This window comes from Electrona antarctica, assembly GCF_951216825.1.
Source record: "Electrona antarctica genome assembly, chromosome: 2".
NCBI lineage: Eukaryota > Metazoa > Chordata > Actinopteri > Myctophiformes > Myctophidae > Electrona > Electrona antarctica.
This window is the reverse complement of record NC_136807.1, coordinates 31500833-31518162: the sequence shown is the minus strand read 5'-3', so window position 1 is coordinate 31518162 and position 17330 is coordinate 31500833. Positions and strand designations below refer to the sequence as shown.

The window sequence follows — 17330 nt, the reverse complement described above, 5'->3', positions numbered from 1 at the left end:
TCGGGTAGGCTGCCAGCAGCAGTTCTGTCATCACACACACACACACACACACACACACACACACACACACACACACACACACACACACACACACACACACACACACACACACACACACACACACACACACACACACACACACACACACACACACACACACACACACACACACACACACACACACACACACACACACACACACACACACACACACACACACACACACACACACACACACACACACACACACACACACACACACAGAACGTGCAGCTAGGAAGCCAATGTCTCACACCAAGTACCACAAACTATCATTTCCACAACAGAGTTAAAGCCAAATCCCACAACCAGGTCAGCAGACATGGTCTTTCCCATGGTGCCATGCAGGTTAATGGAAATTAGTTTATGTTTTTTGACATGCAGGCTCATTAACCAATCAGAAATTGGATGCAGCGGTGTGTATGAGTGTAAGAGAACTCAAAGGTGAAGTGGGACGAGCCTGCAGGCAGAGGTAGGAGGAGCTGTATCTTTTTTCTTTTTTGTTTTTCAAGTGACATGCTATGATGTCACCCGATCAACCAGACATTGATTACAAACTAGTTGGAGGGTTTAATCACAATGATATGGCGGAGTTGTAGTGTCTATCTACAGCTCTGTGCTTCCACAGAGCCTATAAAACCAAGGAAAAGGGTTCAAAGAGTGAACTAATTTGAATCAATGTCCTGGTTAAATAACCAGTTGATGGAACAACCACATGTAAAATGAATTCATTTGTTTGTTCATCAAATCGCCAAGGGTTTGTCCGTCCCTCAGGAAAACCCATGGACTAATTTCTCCACAGTATCAGAGTCAGCATTTCACCAGACACACCGGACGGCGTGTCTCGCTTTCTTATCTCTCTCTGCTTTGAGACGTCGAGTAGTTTTCCTCTCTCTACTCCCAGAACCTTTTCTCTGTCTGCGCAAACTGATAGGAACGGAATATGTTGCTGTTGCAAAGTTAAGTGGAACTCAAAACAGATGAGTGATTGACCTCCGCAGAGGATTTTCTTGTGTTCTTTTTTTGCATTATTCTCCATGCTGTGTGTGTGCACTGTGTGCTATTGTCTGCACACTCAAGCAGGGCTGACTAAATCTCCCTCTTCGTCATTATTTCAGAGGGAGGAATACTATAGGAGGATCCTGCAAGATCATAACTTGAACACAATATTATCAAGAATATAGAACTTTACATACAAGTTATTGGAAGTCTAAAAAAAGAAGCATAACTTGATTAATCTTGCAGGATTTTCTCACATCAACCCTGCTTTTAAGAGCATCATAAAGCTAATGTGTTTATGATCCACAAGCAGTGACATGGATTTTACTAACACGAGCCCCACTTATTCTTGTATCTGCCTAACGCTAGCTTGCAATGAGATTAAAGCTATTTTGAATACTAAATATAGTACAAATAGTTTGTCCCCACACACACACCAAGCAACAAATCAGAAATGAACGACCCTCTATTTTGCAAATATCATAAAAACATACACGCGCACGAGGGTCCTTCACGTCAATGCTGAAACTCAGATGCTGCGATAACACACACGGGTTTGTGGAACACACACAAACACACTCACACACGTGCGTGAGGACGTTACCTGACAAACATATTCAGAGGGGGTTCCCCCCCCCTCCCCACAATGCCTCATTCTAGTTAAAGGGTGAGAGGCGCTGTAGGGTGCGCTGTGGGAGCAGCAAGCTGCTGAAAATCTAAGAGAGAGAGAAGGTCGCCATGACAAGCGAGTGACAAGGACACAGGTTAGAAACATGAGGGCAGGTTTGGTTGCGCGTCATGTCGCATACCGAAAATAGCCGATGCTGGCTATTTTTTCGGCGCACGACACAGGTGCACAACTAAGTATAAATTAGGCATTACTGTATCACACAAACTGTGAATATAAAGGAAGAGAAGTGTTTATAGCTCAACTTCAGACACACAGGAAGGACAGGCCTTTACATTTACAGATGAGATAGATAGATAAATATATCAAGTGTTTGGGTCGACAGGCACTTTGCAGAGTGATGTCGCTCGGTTTCATTTGCAGATTTGTGATGCCGGGTGCCTTTGTTATTGATTTGTGCTCATTTAGGATCTTACTCCGCTTAAAAAGGAAAATAATCTTTGATTAAAACTATATTGTATCTGTTCACAGTAATCACTTCTTTTTTTAAACAGAAGTAGGAACCTGAGGCACCCATGCTGAAGTGCACTTAATTTTGGGTGTGGAGATCGATTTGTCTTAAACTTTCTTTCTTACCCAAATATGGCTCTGAAATGATCCACCATATACTGTAGCATAACAGCTCACACAGAATAGCCCTCATGTGTTCAAATAACTCCTCTCTTTGTAATGTAAAGCCCTGTAGTACATGAGCTACTGTTGCACAACACACCTGGCAACAGAAAAAAAAGACAACCTTTAAAAAGCTCATAAGCATTTTCCAGCTGCAAAGACATGCGATTTGACCGACCCAATCGTGTTGGTGTGCTAGTGTCACAGTATCCTGAAATTAAACACACACACACACACACACCCCGGTGGACCCAGGTGCTCCTTTTGACCACCCACCTCCTCCTCTGACATCAAATCAACAGCAAACCTGCTTCTTGAGTTTGGAATTTTCCATTAAAAAGAGTACAGCAAATGACTGTGCTTCCCCTAGCCCACAGCAGGGGGAGTTTGCATATTTCTCCATTCGTTTCATTCATGTAAACATTTAAGAGTGACCTGATTGGACAATAGGTTGCTGGGCAAAGAGGTCAGTCCCGGTGGGGGTCGTCCCGGGGCTTTCGTCCCCGGGGGTCTCGTCCCCGGGGACACAGAAGAACAGGAAGGAGGATCGGGGCTTTTTCCAAGGAGCACCCATGCCAACGAACAATCCTAAGAGCGAGAGGACGTGACCATGACAGTAACGTCCTCTTCACAAGTCCCCGCCCCCCTCTAACACAGGGAACACACTCAAGGGGTAACAGGGGGAGGTGGTGGGTCCCAACAGAACGACCACCCGTTACATCATCATACCATGACAGCGGAAAGAATAGACACCCCATAATATCCACAACAAAACCCCCATCAAGCCACGTTGATGGACGTTCCTATAACCCCACATGCCATAGTATATGTCTACTACCCCCCCACGTGGAGCGAACACTGTACATAGACATCTGCATTCCTCTAAGCGTTTACACTAGCAGGCGTGAACAGCCATATGAAGGTTAGACACACGGGCCCTTAGAGCGCTGGTTCTCAACGTCAGGTCCCGGGGACCACCGGGGGGTCCAAATGGGACCGTTTGCGGGTCCTTAACTCTGAGAACGTACACTCTCAGAGTTAAAGGAACACCGTGGCCTAATGCATATCACACCTTTTTAATATCCTTAATTAAAAGGTTGAGAATCACTGCCCTAGAGGAGCTCAGCGAAGGCTGGGCTATGAAGCGAGCGAGTGGGGCTCTTGAACACTAAGGCTAGGGGAGGCGCGGACCACCCCTCCCCTCTCTGTACACAGCAGTCCCAAGCGGATGTCCCTCCGCTTCAGTCGCAGTAGATCTTGTACTTCTCGCTGCAGAACACCATGGGGCCTCCCATGATGCCGCTGGGCAAGGCGCTGTTGAGCTCCGGGCGGCCCAAGCCGGCGCAGGTGAGGCTCTGACTTACGTGGGGATTGTTGGTGCCCCCGGATATGAGGGCTTTGCCACTGCGGGCCTTGCCGCCGCGGCGGACCTGCTCGTGGTCGAACTCCAGGTCCTCCAGGCGCTGGGTGAGGGCCAGCTTCTGCTGGATGGCCATGCGCAGCAGAGAGTTCAGGGTCTTCTTCTCGTCCTCGGCCCCCGCCAGCTGACGCTGCATCTGGTCCAGCTGGCCGACGTACTCGTCACAACTGCAATGTAGACAGACAGAGACTTTAGAATGCTAATACGTTGCACTTGCATGCTGCTTTTATGATGTACAGTATCAGTGCATCACATTCATTATCCTGTACATACCTATTACTATAGTATATACTTTACTCCCTCACACCTTTCTCATGCCTTTCTAATGCCTTTCTTGTATTTATTGTTATTAACTTTTGACCAACATCTGACCTATTTTCCTTACTCTTATTTCTATCTCTATTCTTCTTCCACTTTCCTGAAAACTACAAACTTTGGACCTTTGGAAAAGAACACTCTCCCACTTGTCTATGCCTGTAAACCTGTGATGTGATCATGTGACAATGAAGCTCCTTCTTTTTCTTATAGAGCATGTGGTTTCCATACAGGCCCAGCAGGGGGCAGTGTCAGCCACAACATTTTCAAGACCCACATGCTAACATGATGGGATGGTGAGAGTCTGCATTAAGAGCATGACTCTGAAACACAACCATATTTCCACCGAAATTCTCTGAAAGGACAAAACCATTTGAGACAGCGAGATGACCAATGTGTCTGTGCTGAAATAAATGTTTCCATTGTGACCTTTCCCTTAATTCTATGGCCACCAGGTGGAGCCATAGAGCCGACCGGCAAAAGGCCCGATAGGAGTTCCCGAGCTCCTGCATCATTAATGATTATATGATGATGTCATCAGACATTTCACTCCTACTGTCTCTATCAGACCATCCACTGGTTCCCCTCAGAGGAAATGGTGTCTCACAGGAGTGTATTTCAACATTTTCATGTCAAGGAAATTGATATGTACTGAGTCTGGCTTCTGAAATGATGTGCCAGGCAGGGACGCTGTACAAGAGAAGATTTTGTTAAAATGTTCAAAATTATTTCAAATTGTTCAAGATTCAAGAGCCGATGTACAAGCTCGCAAACGTGTGTGCTTTTGCCTTTTATTACATTATTATTTTAGATTACAGTAGTCTAAAAGGAAATGGGGAGAGAGGTGGGGGGTGACACGCAGCAACGGTCATCGGGATCGGGACTCAAACCTGCGACGCACACTCCAACCTAGGCGCCCAGACGGCTACTCCAGTCGCCCGGGCCTAGATTGGCTATTTTCAAATTAAATGAAATAGGGTTAAAGTGGTTGACGCTATATTAACTCATTCTGATGGGGTCCCCCTGGGACGTACCTCAAGGACCCCCTGATGGTCACTATCTACGTGATGTCGTCCTCAGACGAGCCCTCCATCGGCCTCTCCAGTCATCTCCATTCTACTTACATCTGGCCAGCTCATCTGTGCTTTCCCTGGACCCCACTTTGAGAACCACAGAGCCGTTTGCACAACTCTCTATATTCCTCTCTACAGAGCAACTGTTCTGTTGTAAATCCAGCACAGAGCTCGGCTTCCCCTCTCTCACAAGACTAGACTAGCAGCAGTGACTCACTGCTAACATCCCACCTGCTCTCTGGCATTGTATCTCCATATTTCATTTAAAAAAAAATTAATGAATGCACTATTTTATATGACAGTGACACGCAAAAGTAGAGGGAGTAGTGAGAGGTGTATGCTAGGCTGCAGTAAAAAACTACAGTAGCACACACACACACACACACACACACACACACACACACACACACACACACACACACACACACACACACACACACACACACACACACACACACACACACAAAGGATATTAAAAAGCATTAACCCTGGGGGTCGCAAAGAAGATCCCTCCTGCGTCACTGCAGGACTTAGTCGAGGACGAGAAGGAACATAGAAAGTGAGGTTCACAAGACACCACGACACAAGAGTACAGCTTCAACCTCCACACCTATTCTCGAATATATGTGGCACCCCAAGCCCCTCCATCTGCCATGTCTGTGTAAAATACCACAAGCAAGCTCAGACTGTCTGCAGCACTGCGGCAGAATCCACTGTCTCCCGCTGCCCGCGTGGAGAGAGTGTGCTGCGCTGTAGTGTGTATGTGTGAGTGTAAATGCACTGGTGCATGGACAGCTGTAAAAAGAAAAGTGGGTCATGCTCGTGACATGACATTGTGACACTCTCACTTGTCATCTTGGTCCATTTCTCCATGGCCTCACGGCACGCATTCTGTCCACTTCAGCCTTCATCCATCTTTCAGTCCTGTTCTCTCCCTCGTGCACCTGCAGCGTCTCCCTGATATTCTCATTTACTGAATTTATCTTCTGCAACCGGCTGCAGCCTCTCCCCATCTCAGACAAAGCATTCATTCATGTATTCTTTTTTTGCAGTAATGAATGACACACCTCTGCAAAAAAGATCCAATCTCGCATGATGCAAGCAGAGCTAGACTGACATATCGGCCAATATTTGACTTTTTTGATGACATCGGCATCTGCGAATATGGAGCCGATGTGTAGTTTTCAAAAATGCTCAAGAAGCCTCACGACACGTCACAAAACGATGCGTTGTGAGCTTGTAGATCGGCAGTTTTGTTTTACAAAATACGGGTGAAAACATTGGCCATCAGTGGGCTAGGAGTCTCAAAAAACAGGATCGGCCGATGAAAAATCTGTCGTCGGTCTGGCTCTAGTTGCAAGTCGCTCTGGATAGGAGCGTCTGCTAAATATCAAAGTGTGAAAGGAGAAGATGGCTACATGTGTGAATAACACCTTAGCCTTCAGCTGTGCTCCAACAAAGCCACTCAAGAGATTATCCGACGAAGACATGCACATGCTACTGCTTCTTTAGTCGCAAACACTTCCTTGAGATGATAACACAGACTTCATCGGAAAACACCTTAACCAGTAATAACAGCCAAGGCGTGGACTGACTTATAAAAACAACAATGCCTAACCCTGAAAAGTCCTACAATGGACTGTTCATGCCATTCATCAATTTCAATGCCAGCACACACACACAGTCACACACCAGCACTGGCCTGTTCTGATTGGTCAACATGGATCTAATGTTTTTGTTTGGGTATTGGCCATTGGCTGCTGGATCTGTTGTGTTTCTGTTGCACGTGGTTGCGTTCCATGTGAACTTCTGCCCTATCAGACCCCCACGCACACACACACGTGCGCACATACACACACACACACACACACACACACACACACACACACAAAGGGATCAGTGTTGCTTCATTAAACGGAGTGTGAGTCGGGGGGGACTCCCTGGGAAGGGGCAGCGCCCCCTTAAGATGGTGGGACGGCTGCTGGGAGATGCAAGGCCATGGGATTTCCCGGGAAAAAGAATAAACCAATAAAAGAGGAATCTCCATTCTAGTAGCGACTGAGGGCGTACAATGGAAGCCTTCTTGGCCTTCTGATGGGATGTAGGTTTGGGACTGGTGGGGGGGGCAGGCTGGGGTCTTTTGTGGATGAACAGTCACTACATTGAATGCACTGATGGACAGCTAGGGGCTCCGCTTCTCTCTGGAATCACTTACAGTAACCTCAGGGGTTAGGAGATATGCTTTCACACTCATATGCATGCATGCACGCACACACACACACACACACACACACACACACACACACACACACACACACACACACACACACACACACACACACACACACACACACACACACACACACACACACACACACACACACACACACACACACACACACACACACACACACACACACACACACACACACACACACACACACACACACACACGGCAACATAAAGAGGAGCTGCACCCAAACATGACATGCCATCATGCATGGCACATAAGTTAGCTGAAGTAAAGGGATCTATCTATCCCACACATACGTACGCACATGTACACTTTAAGACACACACACACACACACACACACACGCACACGCACACGGTAGGTAGGACATCACAGAGACAGAATAGACAGAAAGAAAGACATTCAAAATGAAAAGAGCTTATGAATGGAAGAAAGAGAAACATGCACAAAGGGTGTATGTATGTACTGTATGTATTACAATTACAATTTAGGCATTTAGCAGACGCTCTTAATCCAGAGCGATTTACATTAAGCAATAACAAAGCATGGCATACATCACATATATAAAAAGTAGTTATCATGAATCATGCGTAAACTAAGAACGTAACAGTGGAGTATCTATGTAAACTATACATACTATACTATATGTATGTATGCATGTATTGTATGAGGTGGGGGTCCTGCCTGGCTGTTAATGACAATGTGTGCATGTCCAGGCATGTCTGCATGCGGAGGCATGTCTGAGGAATGCTAGGGGGTAGGGGTTTATGGGTAATATGATGCCACAAGAGACTGCAGCTGGAGAAACATACACACACATGCACACACGCACAAACAAGCACACACACATTTTACTTGTCTAGCATGTTGAAACTGTATCAGGTATTTTGGTGTTTTATTCTTTTGACAGATACATACAAATATAATATGGTCATGTACATGCATGTATATGCATTTTTGCCAGTAAAATCACATGCACACACACCAACAGTAGCATATAACTCAACACTAATCCCACAGAAAGGCTACAAATCTGTTTAATTTCACTCTTTCATCTTTGTGTGCGGGACCACACCTCTCATATCGGAGACACTTCACCATGTCTCAACGTCACTAGAAGTCTACCTTCACGGACTGATCGATTAGCATGAGAAAGACCACTCAGAATGGGCTTTATTAAAAAAGCCTCCGCCGCCCCCTCGTCCAACCAAACCAGAGGACGAGGTGAGAGGGGGATGGATGGATGGATGGGGGAGTGTGGGAAACGTCGGACCAACGGGGTCCCCCAGCCTATCAAAGAGACCCCCTATACCCCACCCTGCCCCCCTACCCATACCCCACTCACTAATAGGGTTGAATTTACATACCAATACTGAGTCTGAGCTATAAACACAACATTGCATACACAGTGGAATCCCCATTTAATTTCAAAATAATTTGTACCAGGCAGGCAGGGACCCCAGATGATTTTAATTGTTAAATATTATGACGTTTTCAGAATAGGCGAACATTCTGCGAAAATAGCCAATCGTTGCAAAGCACTGTGAGCATGCAACTGTCTAATTTTGGCAAAGAGATTAGTTGCGAACGCAGTGAGCATTTACTAACTTAAAAGAACTTAACTTAAAAAAAAAACTTAAAAAGGAAAAACTTTCACACACACAAAACTTAACTTAAAAAAAACTTAACTTAAAAAAAAACTTAACTTAAAAAAAAACTTAAAAAGGAAAAACTTTAACACACACAAAACTTAACTTAAAAAAAACTTAACTTAAGATTTTTAACTTTAAGATTTTCTTAAAAAAAAATCTTAAAAAACAAAAAAAAGAGAACTAAAAAAAACCTTAAAAAATTACGTAATTTATTCTAATTGTTTTTGCCATTTACGAGCTGCGTTCGCTTCCCGCGTTCGCGCGTCTTACTAGAGGGGGAAAAGGAAGGGACTTAGTATAGACCCCCCTGGGGGACCTCGGTCAACAAAGTACATGAGAGATGATGTGAATACTAGTCTTACAACTCTTCCACAATCTCTCCATGCTGTGGAGAGTCTGGAACTACATCCCGGAAGACGAGAACGGAGGCTGTCATCCGTTTGTCATTTCTGTATACTAAGATACAGTTGGAGGCCATCGATATTGTCCTTTTCTTTTTGCTGAGGTTTGCGTGATCTGCGCAAAAGGACAGTTAACCCATTTTGGGCGGGAACCCCTTTTGGTGTTTTAAACTACGTTATAATTTAGCTATTGAAAAATAGCAGATCTACAAGCTCATAGCGCGCCACCGAGTGGCGCGCTACGAGCTTGTAGATCTGCTATTTTTGAAAAATCGTGAAAATATTTATTTCAGAAAACTGGAGGATTTAGAAGGATTTTTTAAAATTTTGAGGTCAGGCCTAAATGGGTCAAATGATAAGGGACAATATCGGTGGCACCCAACTGTAAACGGTTGGTTTAAGTGGGTCAGTGTGCCGGGGGGCATAGCACATTATGTGTCCATCACCTTACATGGTAGAACACTGGGGGGTAGATGCTACTGTAAGTGCATTCCTGTGGGTCCAGGCTGGAGGCTGCATGGTGCTATTATGAAGAGGACAGAGGGACTTGACACGGACCGGACTTGAACCGCCTATCTTATCTCGCACCCTTCCTGCCCTGATAGCAAGAGGGGATGTTTCTTCATGGACGCCTGCCTGGAGAGCGGGAGGGAAGTAAGAGCCCGACCGATGACAGCTTTCTCAGCCCCGATATATACCAATGCCATTTTTGGAGAGTCCTAGATCAAAGGTTACCGATATTTTGACCGATATTCTATCAAAAAGGTGCTAAATCTAATCCACCCTGTTTTCACATAACCAAAGTGCAGGAAGTATAGTGGAAATTTTGAGATCCATCTCATGAGAAAACAGGCACTTATCTTGTGTGGCGGCAGTTTTGGTGTTCACAATTTTTTGGCAAGCTTCCTTGCAATATTTCCGGAATGTACTGGCGGAATTACAATTTCCCTGTAGTGAAAACGCTAGAAATCAAAATACTGGAATAACGTGATGACGTTAGATTTGAGAAAATGTCATCAATAATATAAAATCTACACATGCTAACATATCAGCCAGTATTTTATTCTTTTTTCTTTTTCACTTTTAAAGACATGCTCAAAATAGGGACATCAGATTGAAAGAGGTTAACATTTTTTGACACATGGCCTGAATTATTGCTGATACCGATGTGGTCAAAAAGTACATCGGCCTGGCTCTAGGAAGAAAAGTCCCCTAAGAGGCAGATTTCCACCTTGCACACTGTCACAACAGATTATATTTAGCAGTGAGAGTGAGATAAGAGGAGGCGCAGGCTTTCTCCTGCTACATGTGCGTCTTGTAGTCCAGATAGCTTAGCATAACACCCACATCCCTCCTGCTATACCATCTGGCACTGCACTGCGCCAAATCGTCATGACAACACAAACTCTCCTATGTGCCGACGGGGGAGTTTTCCTCACGTGTCTAATTGCCAGGGCGCTGCAGGTAATATGGAGTTCACTTCAGAGAAATCTGATTGAATTTCTGCATGACATGGACAGGGTGGGGAATGCCGAGTGTTCATTCTCTGCTGCCCGGTGGTGGCACAGTTAGAGCTTTGCTGCGGATTGCAGGGGTGTCTTCTTAACCACATGAGCCCCTATTCTAGGCATGCTATAATAGGCGAACATTTGGAAGAAATAGCTGAACATTCGGCTAGTGAACTAGCCGATCTGCAAGCTCACAACGAAGGCAGGTTGTGAGCTTTTAGAAGTGGTTAAAGGCAGACAACGCTTTTCCTCTGCAAGGTATCGGCTCCACTTGACTCACCTTGTTTGGTTTTGCATCAGTTAAAAGTTCATGATAACTGCCTGGGCCATGGCTCAGTGGTCCAGGCACCTTGGCTGGTAATCCAGTCTGGCAGTGTGCCGCGGGTTCGACTCCCGATCCCGACGGCCTTTACGGCATGTCTTCCCCCCATCTCTCTCCCCATTTCCTGTCAGCCTACTGTCCCTCCATAAAATATATAAAATAAAGGCGAAAGCCACAAAAAAAAAAACATAAAAAAAAAAAAGGTTCATGATAACTTGCCATCACCTAGCTTCCAAGCAAGTCTGGCATCTGCCGATACCCAAAGTGACGCAAAAAGTACTGTTTGGTCAGAGAGAATTGTCACATTGCGCCATGATGGATTTCACTACTGCATGGAAAGTAAAAATAACTTTTACACTAGCCACTGAAAATGTCAAATTCATCAAATCAAAACACACACACACACACACACACACACACACACACACACACACACACACACACACACACGCACACGCACACACACATGTGTGTGTTAGTGTTTAATCTACACCAGGCCGAGGTAGAGGATTACAACAGAACCTTTGGCCTGCTTCTTATAGGAATCACAAAGCTTAACGAGCATCTGAGGGGGTTAGTATCTGTGCACCCCTTGCAAAACGACTCCAAAACACTGATGATGATACGACAGGATTACAACCCTTCTCCATCCTAACATCAGTGTACATCCCTCCATGGCCCACATATAGACACAAAACAATAATATCCTTCTAAAAGGTGTCATATTGAAATAATATAATGAATACACATAGAAAGCAACCATATGGTTATATGGATTACATTATAATAAACATGGCTTAAGCTTAGTTTTATGTAGTGTAGTTAATGTAGTTAAATGTTGTATATGTAGTGTTTTTAACAATGGATTAATGTGCCAAAAATAGCACACTATGCCAATACATTATCCAATGTGCTTGGGGGAAGTGTGCACTACATACAGGTGTATGGAGATATAGTACAGGTGTGAAACTCTATCAACAGACAATTAAATTAATGACATATTAGTAATCAATCTGCTTATTGATATACCATGTAAATAGTTCTAATATTATGTTGTTGTTTTTTTTACAACTTCACCAACATGTGGATGTACAGTATTGTCTGATATTGGGAAGCTTGCACATCTGCTAATTTCTTTCCTGGTTGTCCCTGGGACAAAACCCTTTTCAGATGTGGGGGTCCGTGGCCAAATACCTATGAATATGAGGCTCCTTGGCATGACAAAGAGAACAGCTGGTGTAAATGACGTACCGCGTGGCGAACATGGCTCTGAGCGAGGAGAAGGTGGCGGCGTCCTCCTTCAGCGCTTTGAGCTCGTTCCTCAGCTTCATCATGGTCTCGGTCACCATGGCCTTCTCGTTCTCGTATTTGCTCTTCAGGTTGGCCAGCGCCACTTCAGCCGTCTGTGGGAACACCACACCAAAACAAAACAAAACAAATGAATCAGACAGGAAGGTGAAGCATGTGAGCACAAGGCCATTGTTCCCTGCTGCGTCGGCGTGGCACATCAAAGCGGCCTTGTGACCTGTAGTAAACCTCGCCACACCCCTCAGTTGGTTTGTTGGCTGTTAATTAAAAGAAAACCACACACACACACAGGTATGTGCGCGTGTGTGTTTGTTTTACGAGGTTTTCATGCCTCTGTCCTGTTCAAATGTTCTAATGTTCAGACATAACAAACCACACACATCTTTCAGAGATTTGTAACAACTGTCTGCACCTCCTGCCTCGTTAGGGGTCTTTTAGTTCCCTGGGGGTCTTTTCCTCTCACCCACCCACCCACATGGCACAGAGTCACTGGGCAGCTGACACCACAAGACTGCAGTCTCCACCACACACGCGCACAAAAACACGCACGCGCACGGCAGTGTTTGTTATGGATCTGCAGTGCATGTGCTCTGCAGTCTGCAGCAGCTGATCCTAGCTGAAATAGCAAGCCGCCTCCCTGTTTCTGCTGTTCAAGGAATAAAGTGAACAAGTGTCAGGGATCAAAATGGAGCCTGTTAAGACGGACTGTCTAGAGCCCAGAGCAGGGGCCTTTAACATATTCAGGCTTCTTTTTGTTAACGAAAGCCTTCCATACAACATGATAAGAGGCTTTCAAAGCTAGCTGACCATATTTATCCGATTGACTCATCGGAGAGTTGAGACTAGCTTGGAAGTATTCCACAATTTCCACAGGTCTTTCTTTTAAGTGACTATGGTATGGGTTAAGTATTTTGTTTGTTTACACATCATCTTTGCTAATAAAATGCTGGATTCCTGGATCCCTAGTGTATTTTCAGACATTTAAAAGTTTTTGAAAAAGAAAATGACAAACAACCCTCAGGCTTCCTTGAATGGGTTCCAAATGGACCATAATTAATTTGGTTCAATTTGTATACTCTCAGAGTTATGGGGTAAATGTCTGAGAACCACTGGCCCAGAGACACAGACAGGTGGACAGACCCATTAGCCTAGAGACACAGACAGGTGGACAGACCCATTAGCCTAGAGACACAGACAGGTGGACAGACCCATTAGCCTAGAGACACAGACAGGTGGACAGACCACTATCCTAGAGACACAGACAGGTGGACAGACCCATTAGCCTAGAGACACAGACAGGTGGACAGACCCATTAGCCTAGAGACACAGACAGGTGGACAGACCCATTAGCCTAGAGACACAGACAGGTGGACAGACCACTATCCTAGAGACACAGACAGGTGGACAGACGCATTAGCCTATAGAGACACAGACAGGTGGACAGACCCATTAGCCTAGAGACACAGACAGGTGGACAGACCCATTAGCCTAGAGACACAGACAGGTGGACAGACCACTATCCTAGAGACAAAGACAGGTGGACAGACCCATTAGCCTAGAGACACAGACAGGTGGACAGACCCATTAGCCTAGAGACACAGACAGGTGGACAGACCCATTAGCCTAGAGACACAGACAGGTGGACAGACGCATTAGCCCAGAGACACAGACAGGTGGACAGACGCATTAGCCCAGAGACACAGACAGGTGGACAGACGCATTAGCCTAGAGACACAGACAGGTGGACAGACCCATTAGCCTAGAGACACAGACAGGTGGAAAGACCACTAGCCTAGAGACACAGACAGGTGGACAGACGCATTAGCCCAGAGACACAGACAGGTGGACAGACCCATTAGCCTAGAGACACAGACAGGTGGACAGACCCATTAGCCTAGAGACACAGACAGGTGGACAGACCCATTAGCCTAGAGACACAGACAGGTGGACAGACGCATTAGCCTAGAGACACAGACAGGTGGAAAGACCACTAGCCTAGAGACACAGACAGGTGGACAGACCCATTAGCCTAGAGACACAGACAGGTGGACAGACCACTGGCCTAGAGACACAGACAGGTGGACAGACCACTAGCCTAGAGACACAGACAGGTGGACAGACCACTATCCTGGAGACACAGACAGGTGGACAGACCCATTAGCCTATAGAGACACAGACAGGTGGACAGACCACTGGCCTAGAGACAGACAGGTGGACAGACCTGCTTGTTGGCCTTCAGCACGGTCCTCAGTGTGGCGATCTGCTCCCGCTTGGTGCTAAGCAGGGACTTGAGCTTGAGGATCTCTGCCATGCACGCCTCCTTGTCCTTGTCGGCCACTGTCCCCAGCTCCAGCGAGGCCATCCTCTGGCGGGACACCTCCGTGGTGCGGTCCACCGCCAGCTGCAGGTGCTTGATCTGGTCGCGGATGATGGCCACCAGGTTGTAGATGTTCATGGGCTCGCGCCGGGAGTCCGACCCCTAGGGTTGTCGTCATGATCATGAAAGTTTAGTCGACTGACTACATAGTCGTACATATATAATTGTGATTAACGTTGGAACGTGTGAATCGAAATTACATTTCTGTTTGGCTTTTAGGCTTTGGAAACAAAACTTGCACAGGACAGATATAACTAATACGTAATTAAGTATAATACAATTTATTAAATATAATAATTATGAGAGGCGTACCGCGGAGGGCAGGGGTGGTGACAGGGCTCCATCGTCGGCCCTGGCAGGCTCGGGGAACAGGCCCTTGGTGAGCAGGATGGGCGAGCGGCGGCCACGGACCTCTGGACTGCTGCGGCCGCCCTTGCCCTCCTTGTAGAAGTCCAGCATGACGCGGTTGGGTGTCTCGTTGTTGCACATGCAGACGTGGTTGTAGAGGGTGGCCAGCTCCTCGCTGAAGGTCACCAGCTCGTCCTGGGCCACACTCAGGCTGCCCTGAGACTCACCGGCCACGTCGCTCACCTGAACACGCACAACGGAACACATGGATTAGCAACGATTAATACACAAAAAGACACTGGTGATACTATTAGACTTCTGACAACAACAAAAAAATACTGTTTGTTGTCCTTATCTTATATCGATTGGGTAGGTATTACACTGAATTCTGCATGTATACTTTTATCTAGGACTTGTAATCCACAGGTACTGTGTACATGCTGAATTTAAAGATATATCTTTTTTTGGCGTATTTTGCCTTTATTGATAGGGTACAGTAATTAGACAGGAACGGGGAGAGAGATGGGGAGTGACACACGGCAAAGGCAGTCAGGCTCGGGAGTTGAACCTGTGTCCAGCTGGCTTGGCAGCCAGGTGCCCAGACAGTTGAGCTAACCGTCCGGGCCCATGCTACTGAATTTAACCTGCATTTTATATTCTCATCTTTTTTTCCATGTTTTTATTCTCCTTTTAATTCTTCCATTTCTACCCTCTTAAACTGCAAAAGTGAAAGCCTGCATAAATACAAATTTCACCCAGTATAGAGTGTGGTGACAATACAAATTAATTCAAAATAATTAAAATAATAATTATAATATAACAATTACTATTCAGTAATTCACATGAACAATAGTGAGTACAGTCTGCTCCTCACCTTGCGTAGCTCCTTCTCCAGCTTGATCTTCTCCTCACTCTCCTTGCGGCTGCTCTTCTCCAACAGCGACAGCTTCTGTCCCAGCGTGGTGACGTCGTTCTGCAGGCGGCTGTGCTCTTCCTCGTAGCGGGACTGATAGCTCTGGTACTCGGCCTTCAGGGTCTTCAGCTCCTCCTTGAGCTCACCGGCTTCAGACACCGCAACCTGGAGAAGAAATGCTGTTAGCAACCCGCTTCAGACACCACAGCGTGGAGAACAACGGTTCCAAACCTTTTGTGGATCAGGGCCCATTTGAAAATCGTGAAAGAAACACGCATTTGAGAGCATGCTTTACTTTATTTGTGTTCTGGCTTGGGTCTATGGACCTAACATTAAGTTCCTATTCATCGGTAACACAATGAGAACACATTTTGTGTTCTCATTCTCTCTTTACATTCAAGTTGTAAAGACAAAATACCATGACATAAATGTTATCATTAAAATCGTAGTGTTTAGCCAATTACTTGGGGGCCCATTTGCAATACCCACTGCTGTTAGAATACTTCAGACACCACATCGACAAGAGGAAGTGGAAAGAACACGTTTCTGACCTTGTACTTGCACTCCAGGATCTCGGGCCCGTTGATGTCCACCTCGTAGTAGTCCCCGTCCTCGTGGCTGTCGCGCTCCTTCTCGTTGTCCAGCGCCGACTGGCGCTCCTTGCTGGCCTGCAGCTTGCGGATGGTGTTGAGGTTCTCCGTCAGGCGGTTGACCTTCTCCTGGTGCTCTGACAGAGCCCCGTTGGCCTGCTCCAGCTGCTTCTGAGAGTCCTGCAGGTTGGACAGCAGGTTGACCTTCTCACGCTCCATCTGGTGAGGAGAGACGGGGAGTGGGATGGAGACAGAGAAGAGTGTTATGGACGTGACTTAACTGACTGATCTTTGTTTCTTTCTTTTCTTTTATTGTGACTTTGTGAGTCTTCCTTGGGTGTTAACCGATTCGGATTAGTGTTATATTACAATGTTTATGAAATATGAAGGTATTCTTTGATTGTATCTGCTTAGATATTGAATGCTTCTGTGAAAACCCAATAAACAAAGTAAAAAATAAAAATAAATGCTCAGGCAACCCACTGACCCCCTAGGTGTTGACACGAATAAG

The 17330-nt window shown here is 45.9% G+C and overlaps 1 protein-coding gene across 3 annotated transcripts in view; it reads right to left on the bottom strand.

Annotated features, from left to right (window-relative positions):
* LOC306918149 (BICD cargo adaptor 2) overlaps positions 1–17330 on the bottom strand; it is a 70004-nt gene that overhangs the window by 2420 nt on the left and 50254 nt on the right. Inside the window, exons 6-12 of one of the 3 annotated variants that reach the window (XR_013789291.1) lie at positions 16781–17038; positions 16191–16394; positions 15281–15559; positions 14813–15070; positions 12535–12686; positions 3703–3925; positions 1643–1754 (exon numbers count right to left, since the gene is read on the bottom strand). Coding sequence is in view for 2 of the 3 variants with exons in the window: in XM_079496033.1 (XP_079352159.1) it covers positions 3580–3925; positions 12535–12686; positions 14813–15070; positions 15281–15559; positions 16191–16394; positions 16781–17038 (1497 nt within the window). In the remaining variant the exon portion in view is untranslated. Of the gene's footprint in view, positions 1–123; positions 3926–12534; positions 12687–14812; positions 15071–15280; positions 15560–16190; positions 16395–16780; positions 17039–17330 lie in introns of those variants that run through there. The other 2 variants (XM_079496034.1, XM_079496033.1) reach the window with 2 other exon arrangements.